This window comes from Macaca nemestrina, chromosome 20, assembly GCF_043159975.1.
Source record: "Macaca nemestrina isolate mMacNem1 chromosome 20, mMacNem.hap1, whole genome shotgun sequence".
In the NCBI taxonomy this organism is placed as follows: Eukaryota; Metazoa; Chordata; class Mammalia; order Primates; family Cercopithecidae; genus Macaca; species Macaca nemestrina.
The window spans coordinates 47,639,675-47,655,733 of NC_092144.1; the positions used below are offsets into that span (position 1 = coordinate 47,639,675).

General features: G+C 52.3%; 1 protein-coding gene across 7 annotated transcripts in view; it reads left to right on the forward strand.

The window, feature by feature from the left end:
* Positions 1 to 16,059, forward strand: part of LOC105495636 (ryanodine receptor 1) — a 156,342-nt gene that overhangs the window by 17,285 nt on the left and 122,998 nt on the right. For all 7 annotated transcript variants that reach the window (XM_071086594.1, XM_071086596.1, XM_071086597.1 and 4 more), the window contains 13 exons: positions 1,197 to 1,318; positions 2,217 to 2,412; positions 4,643 to 4,778; positions 4,860 to 4,955; positions 5,042 to 5,160; positions 6,990 to 7,123; positions 7,549 to 7,790; positions 8,617 to 8,809; positions 9,851 to 10,067; positions 13,062 to 13,166; positions 13,386 to 13,489; positions 14,270 to 14,353; positions 15,720 to 16,027. In XM_071086594.1, coding sequence (XP_070942695.1) covers positions 1,197 to 1,318; positions 2,217 to 2,412; positions 4,643 to 4,778; positions 4,860 to 4,955; positions 5,042 to 5,160; positions 6,990 to 7,123; positions 7,549 to 7,790; positions 8,617 to 8,809; positions 9,851 to 10,067; positions 13,062 to 13,166; positions 13,386 to 13,489; positions 14,270 to 14,353; positions 15,720 to 16,027 — 2,056 coding nt within the window. The remainder of the gene's footprint in view (positions 1 to 1,196; positions 1,319 to 2,216; positions 2,413 to 4,642; positions 4,779 to 4,859; positions 4,956 to 5,041; positions 5,161 to 6,989; positions 7,124 to 7,548; positions 7,791 to 8,616; positions 8,810 to 9,850; positions 10,068 to 13,061; positions 13,167 to 13,385; positions 13,490 to 14,269; positions 14,354 to 15,719; positions 16,028 to 16,059) is intronic.

Genomic DNA, 16,059 nt, shown 5'->3' on the forward strand with positions numbered 1-16,059 from the left:
TGGGGAGGTGGTGTCTGATTTACCTAGGGTGCAAAAGACTGGTTGGACCAGTTGTGCCATTTGCATAGGGCACAAATTTCTGGCTGCCTCCATCCTACGTTTTTATTGTACAAGCAGGTCCTCTGTCCAAGGTGTGCCATGCTGCCCATTCCTTTACTGTACATGTGGTAAAATACATATATACATACATACATACATACATACATACATACATACATAAAGGGAAGAAGGGGCCTCCATGTTGGACATGCCTAGCCCCAGGTGTTCCTTGGCACATTCCCCCATGCAAGCTTCTAGCTTGCTTATCTATGTTTGTAGCTCGATTTTTCAGGCTGCTCTTTGTTAGAAAAGAAATGGTTTTGGGGGCTGCTTTTCATTAGAAAGGAAATTCTGCTGAGGACTCTGTTGCCCTTACTCTCTACCTAAATAATTTCTTTCTACCTCTTGTATCAGTGCCATCAACCAAGTTAGGGGACAGTCAGTGTTGGCTCAAAAGGACAGGGATCTTAGGCTTTACTGCCAGTGCCTAGAACAGAGCCACTTACTACAGCCTTGCTGAATGGACAAGTAGGAAGCCTTGGGGAGGCACCCATTTGCAAAAACAGGCCTGTAGTTGAGTACATGAGCTGAGGGCATAGAGACGGGGCCTGGGCCATGTCCAAAGTGGGGACACTTGAGCATCATCAACAGGTGGATGGTATTTACAGCCACAGACTGGATGAGTTCTGGGGAGGTCAGCTCGGGGCGAAGCTGGCAGCCGTGATGGTCTCACCTCGTGGAAAGGTGGTCTGGCATTCTGTCTGCGACATGCTCAGTTTGGGGGCTGTTAGAGCTTTCTGGTCAGGGGGAATGTTAAGTCAGCAGTAGGTACAGGTGGAAGGGGTCTGGCCTGGAGACAGAGACAGGAAGGAGATAGGGATAGAGAGATGGAGAGGGAGAGGCAGGGACAGAGGTGAGAGAGATAGACGGAGAGACAAAGACAGACAAGACCAAAGACAGAGACAGAGAGACAGAGAGGAGAGAGAGAATCAAAGACACGGAGGAGACAGATGACAGGGGACAGAAAAATGAGAAGGAATTTGCAGTGAGATTCTGCAGAGCAGGGAGGAGGGGGCAAGTGCAGAACTCAAGTCTGGACAGAGGTCTTGGGGGCATGGCCCTAGGTCCACTCCAGATGTCTGTCCGCCCACTCCTAGGCCATGCTGCATCAGGAAGGCCACATGGACGACGCACTGTCACTGACCCGCTGCCAGCAGGAGGAGTCCCAGGCTGCCCGCATGATCCATAGCACCAATGGCCTGTACAACCAGTTCATCAAGTGAGCGACCTGCCTTCCCTGCCCGGGTGACTCCGGGCATCCATGCACCTGGCCTTTTTCATCTCTACCTCTACCTCTGATGCCCACACCCTTGTCTAACATATACATGGGCCAAGGGCAGTGGCTCACACCTGTAATCCCAAGACTTTGGGAGGCCAAGGCAGGAGGATCGCTTGAGCCCAGGAGCTTGAGACCAGCCTGGGCAACGTAGGGAGACCCTGCCTCTACCAAAAAAAAAAAAAAAAAAATTATGCTGGGCGCAGTGGCTCACGCCTGTAATCCTAGCACTTTGAGAGGCTGGGGCAGGCAGATCGCTTGAGCCCAGGAGTTCAAGACCAGCCTGAGCAACATAGTGAAACCCTGTCTCTATAAAGAAATTACAAAAAATTTGCCAGGTGTGGTGGCACGTGCCTGTAGTCCCAGCTACATGGGAGGCTGAGGAGGGAGGATTGCTTGAGCCAGGGGGGCAGAGGCTGCAGTGAGCCACTATACTCCAGCTTCAACGACAGAGTGAGACCCTTCTCAAAAATTAATAACGATAATATACACATGACCCCTTACCTCTAAACTCCTGACCTCTGTACACTTGACCCGTAATCTGACCTTGACAACCATGATCACATTCCTGATCATCACCCAACTTTCACACCCCTGACACCCAAAGCCTGGACCCTGGACCTCTCCATCCCTGAGTTCCGGGACCTCCCTCTACCTACACAGGATCGAGTCCCAGTCCCAGCTCTGCCCTTGGCCATTGTGTGACCTCGGACCAATGCTTTTCCCTCTCCGTCTCAGTCTCCCCCTCTGTAAAACGGGTGGGTCTGGGGGAGTCTTGCGGGAGTGAGGTTGCGGCAGTTAGCGCTCCCGGCCCTGGCTGACAGCTGCGAGGTCCCTATAGGAGCCTGGACAGCTTCAGCGGGAAGCCACGGGGCTCGGGGCCGCCGGCTGGCACGGCGCTGCCCATCGAGGGCGTTATCCTGAGCCTGCAGGACCTCATCATCTACTTCGAGCCGCCCTCCGAGGACTTGCAGCATGAGGAGAAGCAGAGCAAGCTGCGAAGCCTGCGCAACCGCCAGAGTCTCTTCCAGGAGGAGGTGAGGATGCGACGAGGGCGGAGCGCGGCCTATGGGCCCAGTGGGCGGGACCACTGAGGGGCGGGACCACTGAGGGGCGGGACCACTGGGGGTGGGGCCACTGAGGGGCGGGGCCACGGCACTTGGCGGGGCAGGGCCTGAGGGACCTGGGGAAGTAGGGTCTGAGAAGGGGGCGGGGCAGGAGGAGGAGCCAGACAGGAACCCCAGCCAGTGAGAACACGAGGTGGCAGTGCCTTGGGGAGGGGCGGGACTGCTGCGCTAGTGGGCACGACCTGTGGGAAGGGACAGGGCGTATTGCCGAAAAGGGGGCGGGGCCTGGAGAGAAGGATGGAACAAAAGAGGTGAGGGGCGGGGCCTGAGTGAAGCTCAGGGATAGGGTGAGGCCCGGGGAGGTGAGGCGAGGGGTGGGGCCAGAGGTCGGAGGTAGGGGTGCCGATTCAGCGGGCGGGGTCTGCTGGCGCGGGGTCTGCGGGGTGGGCGGACAGAACCAGGGTGGGGTATGGGAGGTGAGGGGCCAGAAATAGATCTTTGGGCATTAGGGAGAGGAGGCCAGCTGTGAACAAAACAGAAAAAAAATCTCTGTCCTTATGGAGTTGACACAGCAGGGAGAGACAGGAGATCAATAAAATAAATAAGTAAATTATATGGCATATTAGATGGTAATAACTGCTAAAGAGAAAAATTCAGCAGGTAAGGGGTAGGGAGTGTTGGGGTTTGCAGTTTAAGACAGAGCCGTCAGGCAGGGTGACCTGGAGGAAGAGAGGAAGCCATGTGCAAAGGCCACGAGGTGGGAGCGTGTTTGGCATGTTCCACAGTCAGGTGGTGATAGGAGCAGGGAGGCTTGGGTGGGGGAGTGGGAGGAGATGAGGGCAGAGAGGTGACGAGGGCCAGGCCTTGGTGAGGACTTTGGCTTTGGGAGCTACAGGAGGTTTTGGTCCTCTACAGTCACAGCTAGTTAGTGGCAGAGCCGGTCAGTGTGATGCCACTTTGGTTGTGTTCTCCACTTTGAGGCACTGCTCCTCTCACTACCGATCTGGGCCCCAGGATGCAGACACAACAATTGTTTTGTTTTGTTTTGTTTTTTGAGACAGAGTCTCTCTCTGTCACCCAGGCTGGAGTGCAGTGGTGTGATCTTGGCTCACTGCAACCTCCACCTCCCGGGTTCAAATGATTCTCCTGCCTCAGCCTCCCGAGTAGCTGAAACTACAGGTGTGAGCCACCACGCCTGGCTAATTTTTGTATTTTTAGTAGAGATGGGGTTTCACCATGTTGGCCAGGCTCGTCTCCAACTCCTGACCTCAGGTGATGCGCTGGCCTCAGCCTCCCAAAGAGCTAGGATTACAGGCATGAGCCACTGCACCCAGACAGTTTTGTCCTTTTCGTTGATTTCAGTGTTTATAATGTCTCCCAAGTGTAGTGCTGAAGTGCTGTCTAGCTTTCCTAAGCGCAAGAAAGCTGTGATGTGCCTTACTGAGAAAATATATGTTAGATAAGCTTACTTAAGGCACGAGTGATAGTACTATTGGCTGTGAATTTAATGTTAATGACTCAACCATGTAGACTAAATAACTGTCTTTAAACAGAAACATTCAAAACAAGGTTACGTAATAAGTGGTTGATGAAAATGCTGTCATAGACTCACAGGGACTCCCTGTATTTCCCCTAGAAGCAGTGGTTCGGTATTTGATAATTCAGTGTTCGTAATGACTTTATAGAACGTAACTATGAATAACGAGAATTGATTGTATATGTTTTATGTACTTTTCTGTATGTATATTATGATTCACAATAAAATAAGAAAAAAGATTAAAATATAAAAAAAAAAAAAGAAAGAAAAGATAAAGTGAGAAAAATCTTTCTGATGGTTGGTGTGGAGAGTGAACTGGGTCAATTAGGACCAGGAGTGGGGTTCCTGGAAGTGAGTAGGATGGAGAGAAAAGTGCAGGAAGGGGAAGCATAAACTCAGTCCTGGTGTTAATAGGGACTGAATTATCATGGACTGAATCTCATGTTGGGGATAGAGTCAGAGAGGACGAGAACAGGTATGGGGAGCCAAAGAAGAGAGGAGAGCGAGGGGACTGATTGGGAATATGAAACCGAAGGGGCTGGTTTAGATCTGGGAACACACCGTCACTAGTTGTTGATGGAATAGAATTAGTGAATCCAAGACAGACAAGGAAGAGAGGGACTGGGTCTCCTATTGTGACTCTTCTTATTTTCCTCATCCTAGGGGATGCTCTCCCTGGTCCTGAATTGCATTGACCGCCTAAATGTCTACACCACCGCTGCCCACTTTGCCGAGTTTGCAGGGGAGGAGGCAGCCGAGTCCTGGAAAGAGATTGTGAATCTTCTTTATGAACTCCTGGGTAGGGGGTCCCAGTCCTGACTCCCCCGAGAACACCCCAGATCCCCAGTCCTATTGGATCTGACACCTTTTCCCCCCTCAGCTTCTCTGATCCGTGGCAATCGTAGCAACTGTGCCCTCTTCTCCACAAACTTGGACTGGCTGGTCAGCAAGCTGGATCGGCTGGAGGCCTCATCTGGTAGGAGAACCCCAGGGAGTGGGACAGAGGCTTGTGGGAGAGGATGACCTTGGCGGCTTCACCTCTCATTCTGGGCACCCTGGCAGGCATCCTGGAGGTCCTGTACTGTGTCCTCATTGAGAGTCCAGAGGTTCTGAACATCATCCAGGAGAATCACATCAAGTCCATCATCTCCCTCCTGGACAAGCATGGGAGGAACCACAAGGTTGGCCCCTCACCCCTGACCTCTCATTCTCTGAACTCCGAACGCTGACCTCTCCCCGGGGCCCCAGAACTCCACTCACTCCCTCACTTCCCTCCTCCATCTCATCTCTCACCTGTACGTCACTCCCACTGGCTTTCATCTCAAGACGGGGGTCTCAAACAATGGCTCTTAAGTTGATTCTGGGCCACAGATATGCCTGGTTAGATCTCTGAAATGTTTTTTGTTTTTGTTTTTTGTTTTTGTTTTTGTTTTTGTTTTTGAGACAGAGTCTCGCACTGTCTCCCAGGCTGGAGTGCAATGGTGTGATCTTGGCTCACTGCAACCTCCACCTCCTGGGTTCAAACAATTCTCCTGCCTCAGCCTCCCGAGTAGCTGGGACTACAGGCACATGCCACCACGCCCGGCTAATTTTTGTATTTGTTTTTTTTAGTAGAGATGGGGTTTCACAATGTTGGCCAGGATGGTCTTGATCTCTTGGATTCGTGATCCACCCACCTCAGCCTCCCAAAGTGCTAGGATTACAGGCGTGAGCCACAGGCGCCTGGCTGTTTTTTTTTTTTTTTTTTTTTTTTTTTTTTGAGACGGAGTCTCACTCTGTCACCCAGGCTAGATTGGGAGTGCAGTGGCATGATCTCGGCTCACTGCAACTTCTGCCTCCCAGGTTCAAGCAATTCTCCTGCCTCAGCCTCCCGAGTAGCTGGGATTCCAGGAGCGCACCACCATGTGCAACTAATTTTTGTAATTTTAGTAGAGGCAGGGTTTCACCATTTTGGCCAGGCTGGTCTCGAACTCCTGACCTCAGGTGATCCACCCGCCTTGGCCTCCCAAAGTGCTGGGATTATAGGTGTGAGCCACCATCCCCTGCCGGTGGCGCTGAAATGTTTTTAAAATTTTTAAATATTATAGCCTTTAGGTGGGCTGTGTGCATATATATATGTATATATACATACATACATATATACATATACATATATATATACACACACACTCTGTAGTTTGCCACAGCCCTACAAGTTCCTATTGCGTGATTTCTTTTTTTTTTTTTTTTGAGACGGAGTCTCGCTCTGTCGCCCAGGCTGGAGTGCAGTGGTGCGATCTCCACTCACTGCAAGCTCCGCCCCCCGGGTTCATGCCATTCTCCTGCCTCAGCCTCCGGTGTAGCTGGGACTACAGGTGCCCACCACCACGCCCGGCTAATTTTTTGTATTTTTAGTAGAGACGGGGTTTCACCGTGTTAGCCAGGATGGTCTCGATCTCCTGATCTCGTGATCCGTCCACCTCAGCCTCCCAAAGTGCCGGGATTACAGGCGTGAGCCACCGTGCCTGGCTCTTGTTGCATGATTTCTAACCACTTCACACATTTATTCAGTCTGTGCAAAAGTAATTGCAGTTTTGCTATTAAAAGGAATGACAAAACCCGGAATTACTTTTGCACCAACCTAATACATTTTCCACTTGGCCCCTAAAGACACAAGTTTGCAACCCCTGAGGATTTAAAATTTCATCTTGATTCCTGTGTCTCTCACTGGTCCTTTCACTCTGCCCTCTGACCTTTTACCTCACTACTCCAGTATCTCCTTCCTTACATTGCTGATACCTTAGCCCAACCCATGTGACCCTCCCTCAGCCTCTTGCCAGATCTTCCTCTTTGACCCCTGACCTTTCTCTGATCCCTGACCTTCCACTTTCACCACCTCCTTTCAGTCAAAATTGTCACATCTTATCCCGACGTGCTGTCCTTTCCTCCTGGCTTCCCTCCCTCCCAGGGTTCTTCCATAGACCCTGCCCTGGTGCCTGCACACCCTTTGACTTCTGACCTTGACCTTCAGGTCCTGGACGTGCTGTGCTCCCTGTGTGTGTGTAATGGTGTGGCTGTACGCTCCAACCAAGATCTTATTACTGAGAACTTGCTGCCTGGCCGTGAGCTTCTGCTGCAGACAAACCTCATCAACTATGTCACCAGGTCTGGCTCTTAACATCTGACCCCAGAACTCAGAACCTCTCAACCTTCTCCCTGACTTAGAGACTCCACACCCAGGTGGATGTCCCTTCGTTAATCTCCCACCCTAGCATTAACACCCAGTCCTCACAAATGTCCACTGCGGCCGCACGCACCCCTGGCATCCACTCCTCTTGTTCTGTCTTCCTGGCTCCATTTCTGCCTCTGATTCTCTTTCTCTCTCTCTGTCTTTCTCTCTCTCTCTCTCCTCTCTCTGTTTTCTCTTTTTGTCTGCCTGTTTCTGTCTCGATTCTTCCTGCATCTCTTTCTCCCTGTCTCTCTCCTATCTCTCTCTGTCTTTGGATGTCTGTCTCTCTCCCGCTTCCCACCACTTGGCTCTCCTCTCTGCCTCTCCCTCATCCCCCTCTCCTGTCCCATCTCTCCTGCAGCATCCGGCCCAACATCTTCGTGGGCCGAGCGGAGGGCACCACGCAGTACAGCAAATGGTACTTTGAGGTGATGGTGGATGAGGTGACTCCATTTCTGACAGCTCAGGCCACCCACTTGCGGGTGGGCTGGGCCCTCACCGAGGGCTACAGCCCCTACCCTGGGGGCGGCGAGGGCTGGGGCGGCAACGGGGTCGGCGATGACCTCTATTCCTACGGCTTTGATGGACTGCATCTCTGGACAGGTACCTGAACCCTGCCAGGGGACCCTCACCCCTGACCATTGACCCCAGTGTTTCCAAGACTCTGACCATACACCTTGGGGTTCTCAGGATCCTGACTCCCAGAAAAGATCAACTTTTGACCTTTTATTCCTCATTTCCCAAGACCCTAACCCCAGAGTTTCCAGCTTCCTAGCTCTGACGTGTATCCTCGTTACCTACAGAACTCTGATCCCTGAGTAGATGTGACCTCTGACCCTAGATATCCCAGAAGACCACTCAGATTACTGTGATCTCTGATCTTTGACTTTTGACCCCAGGATTATTTATTTATTTATTTAATTTGTTTTGAAACGGAGTCTCACTCTGTCGCCCAGGCTGGAGTGCAGTAGCGTGATCTCGGCTCATTGCAACCTCTGCCTCCCGGGTTCAAGCGATTCTCCTGCCTCAGCCTCCCGAGTCACTGGGATTACAGGCGCCCACCACCAACCCTGACTCATTTTTGTATTTTTAGTAGAGACGGGGTTTCACCATATTGGCCAGGCCGGTCTTAAATTCCTGACCTCAAGTGATCCATCCGCCTTGGCCTCCCAAAGTGCTGGCATTACAGGTGTGAGTCATTGCATCCAGCCCCCAGGAGGATTTAATCTCTGGCCCAACAGCTCAGAATCCTAACTTCAGGGGAATCCTGACCTCTGCCCTTCATTTCAGAGCTACAGGAGCATCCAAGGGAACACTTTCAATTAGGGTTTACAAGTCCCCACAGGAGCCTCCAATATCTGTCCCTTTTGGTATCATTGGTTCCGTGGGACCTGTGACCTCTGACCCCTCTCTGGTGACTTCGACGCAGGACACGTGGCACGCCCAGTGACTTCCCCAGGGCAGCACCTCCTGGCCCCTGAAGACGTAGTCAGCTGCTGTCTAGACCTCAGCGTGCCGTCCATCTCCTTCCGCATCAATGGCTGCCCTGTGCAGGGCGTCTTTGAGTCCTTCAACCTGGACGGGCTTTTCTTCCCTGTTGTCAGCTTCTCGGCTGGTGTCAAGTGAGAACTCGCCCCCGCCCCTTGGCCAGTCCTCAGTCCTAGGACTGACCCGAGACAGCTTCCCAGTCATTCCATGGCCTCCCAGCAGGAGGCCAGGACACTGCAGTCTGCCATCAAGACTGACCAGTGGCCACAACCCTTACTTGAAGGTCCCAGGGACCTCCACGTGACCCCAGACTCTTTCCAATGACCTCAGATTCTCCCTAACCCCATGTCCTTCTAGTAACCTCTGAGATAGTGATCTCAGACTCTCCTAGTGGTCTCTCGACAACCCAATATTCTTCCAGTGACCTGCCAACGACCTCATACTTTCCCAATAACTCCAGAATCTGATGATGATCGCATGACTCCAGACCCTCCTTGACTCCCCAATGACCTCAGACTCTCCCAATGACTCCAGAATCTGATAATGATCTAATGACTCCAGACCCTCCTTAACCCCCTAATGACCTCAGACTCTTCCAATGACACCAGGCTCTCTCAATAATCTCTTAACAATGCCAGCATCTCCCAATGACCTTTCAATAGACCCAGACTTGCCCAGTGACCCTGCTCCCAAATAACCCCAGTTATTCCAAAGTTGCTTCAATAAGCCAGTCCTTTCCCAATCACCCCAAGCTCTCTGAATGTCCATTCAGTGGTGTTTGCGTTTATCTCATAATTATAACAGATGCTCAGTGACTTCTCAATGACCTTCTTCTTGATGTCCCCAAACCTTCCAATGTCCCCGAATGCTCTGTTGACCTGGGGTCTCCTCTGAAGGACTGTTCCATGACCTTGCAGTCATTTGAACTCTTCTGGATTAACCGCAGACCCTCCCACTCTGAACTCCCTGGCTCTTAATTCCCTTATGATATTCCTTTGACTCTAGACTTTCTTGTATGATTTCTAAATGATCTCCAGGAGACTATGACTGCCCGGTGACCTCAGGTCTCCCCAGAACTTTCCACTGATCCCAGGACTGCTTCCATGTCCCCCACTGACCACAGAGTGTCCCCTCTGTGATACCTCCCCTCAATGATCCACATTGTCCTTCCCCAGGGTGCGGTTCCTCCTTGGTGGCCGCCATGGCGAATTCAAGTTCCTGCCCCCACCTGGCTATGCCCCATGCCATGAGGCTGTGCTCCCTCGAGAGCGACTCCATCTTGAACCCATCAAGGAGTATCGACGGGAGGGGCCCCGGGGGCCTCACCTGGTGGGCCCCAGTCGCTGCCTCTCACACACCGACTTTGTGCCCTGCCCTGTGGACACCGTTCAGGTACTGCCTGCCCTGCAAACGTTTTCTGGTGAGGCAGGGTCTCTTAGGAGTCAGAGAGAGGGCTGGGTGCCATCGTTCACGCCTATAATCCCAGCACTTTGGGTGGCCAGGCACGTTGGCTTATGCCTGTAATCCCAGCACTTTGGGAGGCTGAGGCAGGCGGATCACCTGAGGTCAGGAGTTCAAGACCAGCCTGGCCAACATGGTGAAACCCTATCTCTACTAAAAATACAAAAAATTAGCTGGGCGTGGTGGTGGGTGCCTGTAATCTCAGCTACTCAGGAGGCTGAGGCAGGAGAGTCACTTGAACCTGGGAGGTGGAGGTTGCAGTGAGCCGAGATCATGCCACTGCACTCCAGCCTGGGCAACAAGAGTGAAACTCCATCTCAAAACAAAACAAAAAACAAAAATTAGCACGGTGGCAAGTGCCTGTAATCCCAGCTACTCTGGAGGCTGAGGCAAGAGAATTGCTTGAACCTGGGAGGCAGAGGTTACAAAGAGCCAAGAGCACGCCACTGCACTCCAGCCTGAGAAACAGAATGAGACTCCATCTCAAAACAAACAAATACACAAACAAAAACAACCAACATTTTGGGAAGCCGAAATGGGGGCCTCGCACTCGCCCAAAATTTCGAGACTAGTCTGAGTAACAAAGTGAGACCCCGTCTTTACAGAAAAAAAGTTTTAATATTTAAAAATTTAAACAATTTTTTAAAAGGAGTAAGAGCGTTGGGGCGCTGCCCTAGAAGCTGGGAACGTTGTTGTTTAACAGATGGAGAAACCCAGCACAGGGAGGCAAAGGATTCTGTCAGTGCAGAATTGCAGTCTCAGGGAGTCCTCACCACTGCCCCTCAAAGAAAAGGTGGCTCACAGCCAGGTGCGGTGGCTCAAGCCTGTAATCCCAGCACTTTGGGAGGCCGAGACGGGTGGATCACGAGGTCAGGAGATCGAGACCATCCTGGCTAACACGGTGAAACCCCGTCTCTACTAAAAAATACAAAAAACTAGCCGGGCGCGGTGGCGGGCGCCTGTAGTCCCAGCTACTCGGGAGGCTGAGGCAGGAGAATGGCGTGAACCCGGGAGGCGGAGCTTGCAGTGAGCTGAGATCCGGCCACTGCACTCCAGCCTGGGCGACAGAGAGAGACTCTGTCTCAAAAAAAAAAAAGAAAAAGAAAAAAAAGAAAAGGTGGCTCACACCTGTGATCCCAGAACTTTGAGAGGCCGAGACAGGAGGATTGCTTGAGTCCAGGAGTTTGAGACCAGCCTAGGCAACATAGTGAGACTCCGTCTCTACTAAAAATTAAAAGTTAGCTGAGGTGATGATTCACAACTGTAGTCCCAGCTACTTGGGAGGCTGAGATGGGAGGGTCTCTTGAGCCTGGGGATTCGAAGCTGCAGTGAGGCAGTGAGCTATGACTGTACCACTGCACTCCAGCCTGGGTAACAGAGCATAACCCTGAAAAAAAAAAAAAGGAAGGAAGAGAGAGAGAGAGAGAGAGAGAAAGAAAGAGAAAGAAAGAAAGAGAGAGAGACAAAGAGAAAGAAAGAAAGAGAGAGAGACAAAGAAAGAAAGAAAGAAAGAAAGAAGAAAGAAAGAAAGAAAGAAAGAAAGAAAGAAAAAGAAAGAAAGAAAGAAAGAAAAAGAAAGAAAGAAAGAAAGAAAGAAAGAAAGAAAGAAAGAAAGAAAGAAAGAAAGAAAGAAAGAAAGAAAGAAAGAGAGAGAGAGAGAGAGAGAGAGACTGGGTGTGTTGACTCACGCCTGTAATCCCAGCATTTTGGGAGGCTGAGGTGGGCGGATCACCTGAAGTCAGGAGTTCAAGACCAGCCTGGCCAACATGGTGAAACCCCATCTCTACTGAAAATACAAAAATGAGCCAGGCGTGGTGGCGTGCACCTGTAATCTCAGCTATTCAGGAGGCTGAGGCAGGAGAATCACTTGAACCCGGGAGGTGGAGGTTGCAGTGAGCCGAGATTGCACCTTTGCACTCCAGCCTGGGTGACAGAGCGAGACTCTGCTCAAAAAAAGAAAGAAAGAAAGGACTGTTATTGCCCCCAAATTACAGTTGAGGAAAGCAAGGCCCAGAAACGCTAAGTAATCTATGCAATTCACACAGCAGATCTGAACCCAGGCGGTCCGATTCTGAAGCCTGTGGTCCTATCCATTATGATTTTTTTGGGCATATCTTCTATCCCAGGCCCCTCATGGCCCACTTTCCCTCCAAGCATGTCCCTACATGCCTCACTGCAGCCTTGAATCCCCGGGCTCAAGAGACCCTCCCATCTCAGCCTCCCAAGTAGCTGGGACTACAGTTGTGGGTCATCACCTCAGCTAACTTTTAATTTTTAGTAGAGACGGGGTCTCACTATGTTGCCTAGGCTGGTCTCAAACTCCTGGACTCAAGTGATCCTCCTGCTTCGGTCTCTCAAAGTTCTGGGATCACAGGTGTGAGCCACCTTTTCTCTGAGGGGCAGTGGTGAGGACTCCCTGAGACTGCGATTCTGCCCTGACAGAATCCTTTGCCTCTCTGTACTCCGTTTCTCCATCTGTTAAACAACGAGGTTCCCAGCTTCTAGGGCAGCTCCCCACCGCTCTCACTCCTTTTAAAAAATTGTTTCAATTTTTAAATAGTAAAAAATTGTTTAGATTTGTATTTTTAGAAGAGAAGGGGTTTCACCATGTTGCCCAGACTGGTCTTGAACTCCTGACCTCAGGCAATCTGCCCCCACCTTAGCCTCCCAAAGTGCTTGGATTACAGACGTGAGCCACCACGGCTGGCCCCGGATAATTCCTTAATTCTGAGGATGCTAAGCCCTCACCTATCTGAGTGTCAACCCTGGAATCAAGGCGGGGGATGGGGAGCAGGGCTGCGGGACGGCGGGAAAGGGGGTGCTAGACGAGCCTTCCGGGGCTCACAGGTGTCCTTGGGAAGAGGGGTCATGATGGAGGAGGGTAGAGGGATCTTGGGGATCTCAAGAACGTCCCTGTGCCCTTAGATCGTCCTGCCACCGCATCTGGAGCGCATTCGGGAGAAGCTGGCGGAGAACATCCACGAGCTCTGGGCACTGACCCGCATTGAGCAAGGCTGGACCTACGGCCCGGTGAGGCGCTGCCTGCAGCCTGCGGGAGGCCGGCTAGACTTGTGGTGCCAGGAGGGAGAACGGCTCACTGGCGGGGAGGAGGGAAGGACCGCAGGGCACCAGGGGGTCCTTGGACTGAGGGTGGCACAACTAGGGTTGGAGGTCAGGGGTCACGGTCTGGGCATGCGGAGAGTGGGGAGGAAAGGGGAGGCTGAGGAGTTGACCCCGCGTTTTCTTCAGGTTCGGGATGACAACAAGAGGCTGCACCCGTGTCTTGTGGACTTCCACAGCCTTCCAGAGCCCGAGAGGAACTACAACCTGCAGATGTCGGGGGAGACGCTCAAGTGAGGGCCCAGAGGAGCGGGGGGCTGGGGCCGGCCGCTGGTGCAGTGAGAGAGGGAGGCATGTAGAGCCGGGGCAGGAGGTAGAGACTGAGAGAGAGAAGGATGGAGGGGACGAGGATTGTGAGACAGAAACAAACGGGGAGTGGCCGGGCACCGTGGCTCACACCTGTAATCCTAGCACTTTGGGAGGCCGAGGTGGGTGGATCACTTGAGGTCAGGAGTTTGAGACCAGCCTGGCCAACATGGTGAAACCGCATCTCTACTAAAAATACAAATATTAGCCGGGCGTGGTGGTGCATACCTGTAATCCCAGGTACTCGGGAGGCTGAGGCAGGAGAATCGCTTGAACCCAGGAGGCAGAGATTGCAGTGAACTGAGATCACACTACTGCACTCTAGCCTGGGCGACAGAGAGACTCGGTTTCAAAAAACAAACAAACAAAAAAAAACCAAAAAAAGATGCAAACAGAGAGCAAGAAAGAGACAGAGGCAGAACAAGAGAGAAAGAAAAGGCAGGGATGGAAAGAGAGAGGGATGGAGAAAGAAACATGAGAAAGCAGCAGACAGGAAAAGACAGACATGGTCAGTTATACAGACAAAGATGCAGGGAAAGACGGAAGTCACGAAGCCTGAGGCCAGGATCAAGAGAGACAGGGCCAGAGCATCCCAGACACTGAAGCAGCAGAGGTAGAAGGAGCTGGAGACCCTGAGGCCTTGGGAGGAGATGGGAGCAGAGAGCTCTGATGGGTGTGACCTGTTGCCCCGGCTCCCCCACCCCCAGGACTCTGCTGGCTCTGGGCTGCCACGTGGGTATGGCGGATGAGAAGGCGGAGGACAACCTGAAGAAGACAAAACTCCCCAAGACGTGAGTGTGGGCGGCCAGGTCCTGTCTGGGGATGGACTGGGGGCTGGGGATGCCGTACTAAGGGCTGGGGAGGTTGAGGGATCTTGTGGGGAAGTTGAGGTTAGAGAGAAAGGAGCCTTGGGTTAGGGCAAAGGTCACAGTGTCAGGTCTCTGTGGTCAGAGGGGAATGTCCAGGATTGAGGAGTTAGGAACTCCAGAGAGAGACAGAGAGTGTGAATCCAGGATCCAGGGTCAGGATCCACCCAGAATCAGGGAAAATGAGAGCAGAGGTCACATGTCCACGTAAGGGGTAAGGGGCCAATGGTAAGAGGTGAGAATCTGGAGGTTGTTGGAGTTGTGTAAGTAAGGGATCCTGAAATTATAGATGAGCAGTTACAGGTCCTGAGTTCAGAGGTCAAGGACTCCAAACCCAGGGGTTTGGGGGTGATGAGGCCTGGGATCAGAGTAAGAAAACTCAAAGTGGGCTGGATGAGGTGGCTCACACCTGTAATCCCAGCACTTTGTGAGGTTGAGGCAAGAAGATCACTTGAGCCCAGTTCAAGACCAGCCTGGGAAACCTGGCGAGACCCCTCTGCGAAAAATTTAAAAATTAGCAGGGCTTGGTGGTGGGACATGCCTGTAGTTCCAGCAACTTGGGAGCTTGAGCTGGGAGAATTGCTTGAGCCCAGGAGTTTGAGGCTGCAGTGAGCCATGATTGCACCACTACACTCCAGCCTGGGTGACAGCACGAGACAAGAACCTCAAAAAACACAAATAGCTGGGTACAGTCGCTCACGCCTGTAATGCCAGCCCTTTGGGAGCCTGAGGTGGGCAGATCACCTGAGATCGGGAGTTCGAGACCAGCCTGACCAACATGGTGAAACCCACTCTTTACAAAAAATGCAAAATGAGCCAGGCGTGGTGGCGCATGCCTGTAATCCCCGCTACTCAGGAGGCTGAGGCAGGAGAATCGCTTGAACCCAGGAGGTGGAGGTTGCAGTGAGCCAAGATCATGCCATTGCACTCCAGCTTGGGCAACAAGAGTGAAACTCCGTCTCAAAAAAAAAAAAAAAAAAAAAGGAAAAACCTCAAAGTTAGGGGTGAGAGGTCCGAGAGAGTTCCAGGGTTAGAGATAGGGGTCCCAAAGTCAAGACAAAGGGGGCCAGAGGCCATTGATGTCAAAGCCCTTGCTAGGGTCCCATGATCCTAGGCTCAGAAGCCAGGGATTTCAAAGTTTATTCTGAAATTTCATAGAACTGCAACATTAGGTCAAAGGCCGGAAACGCCAAAGCTGGGACAAGGGTCAGCAGTCAGGGATCCCGTACAGTGCAGAGCCCGGAAGTGGAGGTGAGGACCTTGTCCCACCAAGTCCCTGCCATGCCTGCAGGTATATGATGAGCAATGGGTACAAGCCGGCTCCGCTGGACCTGAGCCACGTGCGGCTGACGCCAGCGCAGACGACACTGGTGGACCGTCTGGCAGAAAACGGGCACAACGTGTGGGCCCGAGACCGTGTGGGCCAGGGCTGGAGCTACAGTGCGGTGCAGGACATCCCCGCGCGCCGAAACCCACGGCTCGTGCCCTACCGCCTCCTGGACGAGGCCACCAAGCGCAGCAACCGGGACAGCCTCTGCCAGGCCGTGCGCACCCTCCTAGGTTACGGCTACAACATCGAGCCTCCTGACCAGGAGCCCAGTGAGTGCTCACTCCCGGCCCTGGCCGCGACT